The 3,275-nt window shown below is 49.7% G+C and overlaps 1 protein-coding gene across 1 annotated transcript in view; it reads left to right on the forward strand.

The window, feature by feature from the left end:
* LOC134384859 (src substrate cortactin-like) overlaps positions 1 to 1,695 on the forward strand; it is a 1,843-nt gene extending 148 nt beyond the window's left edge. The window contains exon 1 of the mRNA XM_063106649.1: positions 1 to 1,695. This exon is cut by the window's left edge and continues 148 nt beyond it. Within this exon, the coding sequence (XP_062962719.1) occupies positions 1 to 1,485 (1,485 nt within the window). The 3' untranslated portion in view covers positions 1,486 to 1,695.
* The last annotated feature ends 1,580 nt before the right edge of the window (positions 1,696 to 3,275 follow it).

A 3,275-nucleotide genomic window follows, 5' to 3' on the forward strand; every position in this document is an offset into this window, starting at 1 on the left:
GACGACTGGGAAACTGACCCCGATTTTGTGAATGATGTCAGTGAAAAAGAACAAAGATGGGGCGCCAAAACTGTGCAGGGGTCCGGGCACCAGGAGCACATCAACATACACAAGCTGAGAGAGAATGTTTTTCAAGGACACCAGACCCTTAAGGAGAAGGAGCTGGAAACAGGACCAAAAGCCTCCCATGGCTATGGAGGGAAATTTGGCGTGGAACAAGACAGAATGGATAAATCAGCTGTCGGCCATGAATATCAGTCAAAACTTTCCAAGCACTGCTCGCAGGTTGACTCAGTCCGGGGTTTTGGAGGCAAGTTTGGGGTCCAGATGGACAGAGTTGATCAGTCTGCTGTGGGCTTTGAGTACCAAGGCAAGACCGAGAAGCACGCCTCCCAGAAAGACTACTCGAGTGGTTTCGGCGGCAAGTACGGTGTGCAGGCTGACCGCGTGGACAAGAGCGCCGTGGGCTTCGACTACCAGGGCAAGACGGAGAAGCACGAGTCACAGAGAGATTACTCCAGAGGCTTTGGTGGCAAGTATGGCATTGACAAAGACAAGGTGGACAAGAGCGCTGTGGGCTTCGACTACCAGGGCAAGACGGAGAAGCACGAGTCACAGAGAGACTATGTGAAAGGGTTTGGAGGAAAATTTGGTGTGCAGACAGACAGACAAGACAAATGTGCCCTTGGCTGGGATCACCAGGAGAAATTGCAGCTGCATGAATCCCAAAAAGACTATTCCAAAGGATTTGGTGGGAAATATGGCGTGCAGAAGGATCGGATGGATAAGAACGCTTCAACCTTTGAAGACGTTGCAAAGGTGTCCTCTGCTTACCAGAAGACGATCCCTGTCGAAGCCGTCACCAGCAAAACCAGTAACATCAGAGCCAACTTTGAAAACCTTGCCAAGGAGAAGGAGCAGGAGGACAGGCGGAAGGCGGAGGCGGAGCGAGCACAGAGGATGGCCAAGGAGAGGCAGGAGCAGGAGGAGGCCCGGAGGGAGCTGCAGGAGCAAGCCAGAGCCAAAAAGCAGACGCCCCCTGCGTCCCCAGCTCCGCAGCCAGCTGACGAGGGGCCGCCCACCAGCCCCGTCTATGAGGACGCGGCTTCATTCAAGGCAGAGCCAAGCTACAGTAGCCCCGAGGGCGGGAGTGAGCCGGAGCCTGTGTACAGCAAGGAGGGCGCCGACTACCAGCAGGCCAGCAGCCTGCAGGGCCCGGCCTACGCCCCGGAGGCTGTCTATGAAACCACAGAGGCCCCCGGCCACTACCAAGCAGAGGAAAACGCCTATGACGAATATGAAAATGACTTGGGGATTACGGCCATTGCCCTCTATGACTATCAGGCTGCGGGAGATGACGAAATCTCTTTTGACCCTGACGACATCATCACCAACATCGAGATGATCGATGACGGCTGGTGGCGTGGGGTGTGCAAGGGCCGCTACGGGCTCTTCCCTGCCAACTACGTGGAACTGCGGCAGTAGGTGCCCACCATGCTGCAGGTCATGCCTCCGCCTGTCCTCCTTTCATCTTTGAGGGTGGGGTGGGGAATATACATACTGCTTTTATATTTCATACTTTTGCTGATGCTTTCGACAATGTTTACGCCACAGAATTTGCTAATATATTGTATGATGTTCCTGGGAGGACTTTGGTAATTGTTTTTATGCATTTAAGGTGTTTTCCTTCTTTGCCAAATACACTGTCAAGTGTAGCCACTTCAAGGACCTTTAGTTCTCTTGAGGTCAGTAGTATGTGTTGTCCCTGTGCCCATCTCGAGCAGGCAGGGTCCTGAAGGACAAACCCAAGGTCTTTCATGCTGATATCTGGCTCGATGGCGGGTCCTGGGTGAGGGTGTCTCTGGGAGTCTCAGTGTTTGGAAGAAGAGGGAAAGTCCTGATGGAAAGTCACAATGGAGGCAAACGGCTAGAAAGCACAGCAGCTTCAGCATTGGGTGGAGAACCCCACACCTGTCATCTGTGACATCCCCAGGTGCTCAGAGACTTGAAGCAAAGAGCCGGTCTTTCTCCTGGGCCGCCTTCTTGGCTCGTCCTGTCTCTACACCTTCCCTGATGCCTTGTCTCAGGAGGGTGGCTGAGCCTCTACTCCTGCCCCCGCCATGGAGTCTCTGAGTCCTTCGAATGGTCCCTTCTCTCGCTTGCCTCCAGATCTGGACCCACAGTGCAAGGCTCTGGGGCTTACCGGGAAGGTGGCGGCTAGTGCTGGGCTCAGCCTATTGGCACTAGGCCTGCGTCTTGACCACCGCTCAGTCTCCTGGACGTGGTGTAGCTGGGGATGTGGTGTGTATGTCTGTTGTGACAAAATGGTCCCCCAGCCGTGGGAAGGCAGGGACTATTGTGAACTGCCAGAAACATTCTTCCCATCCAGGGAGTCGTGCTGTTTTTGCCAAAATATGATGTTCAATTACAGTAAAATTTGATCGCTTGACTTGGCTAAAAATGAGTGTTCCTGCCCCAGATGCCCTGGGGCAGCCCTTGGACACTGCTGGCCCCTCACTGCATGGAAAAACCCACCTCCCCCGAGAAACCAGGAGGCTGGACCAGTCTAATCACGCACACAGTCGGGTGGACAGTGTCTCTTTCCAAAAGCTCACGTGGACATGTCTCAGGTGTTTGGAGCATTGGATGATTGTAAGGCACGTGCTTTCTTTCCTGAAGTGCATTTCTGCATAATCCTTCTTTACCACAACTAGGTTGGGTTTTATATGCAACTTGCTGTATCTGAATTTCTGTAGCACACCTCATAGATATGGTTTTTTAAAATTAAATACTCAGAATAAACTTTTTTTGATCCAAAAAAAAAAAAAAAAGGAAAAGAAGTAGGGACGTTGAAAGTGAAGATCAGGTATGCTCCAGAGGTATGACATATTATAATGCAATACTTGAAAGTCATATTTTCAAAGTCATTATCTTCCTTTACCTTTGAGCAATTAATTCACTTGCCATTTCTCTATTCTTACTTATATATTTTTTCCATTTTCTTTTGTTGTTGTCTTGAGTGTATCTATGCTTGCAGAATTAATGAGAAAAAAGAAACTTTAAAAAGCAGAAACATTAGTGCTTTTGCCATCAGAAATAGGTTAATTCAAGTTTCCATTATCAATTAATAAAGCTTTCTTCAATGGTGTATAGTGCTGACATAAGGCAGTTTTTACCAGAAAACTGAAGTATTTCCCCTCCTTGGTAGAAAAAACAAACAAACAAACAAACAAACAAAAACTCTTGGAAGTGCAAAGCTTCTGATGATTTGCCAT

This window comes from Cynocephalus volans, chromosome 8 (genome assembly GCF_027409185.1).
Source record: "Cynocephalus volans isolate mCynVol1 chromosome 8, mCynVol1.pri, whole genome shotgun sequence".
Lineage (NCBI taxonomy): Eukaryota > Metazoa > Chordata > Mammalia > Dermoptera > Cynocephalidae > Cynocephalus > Cynocephalus volans.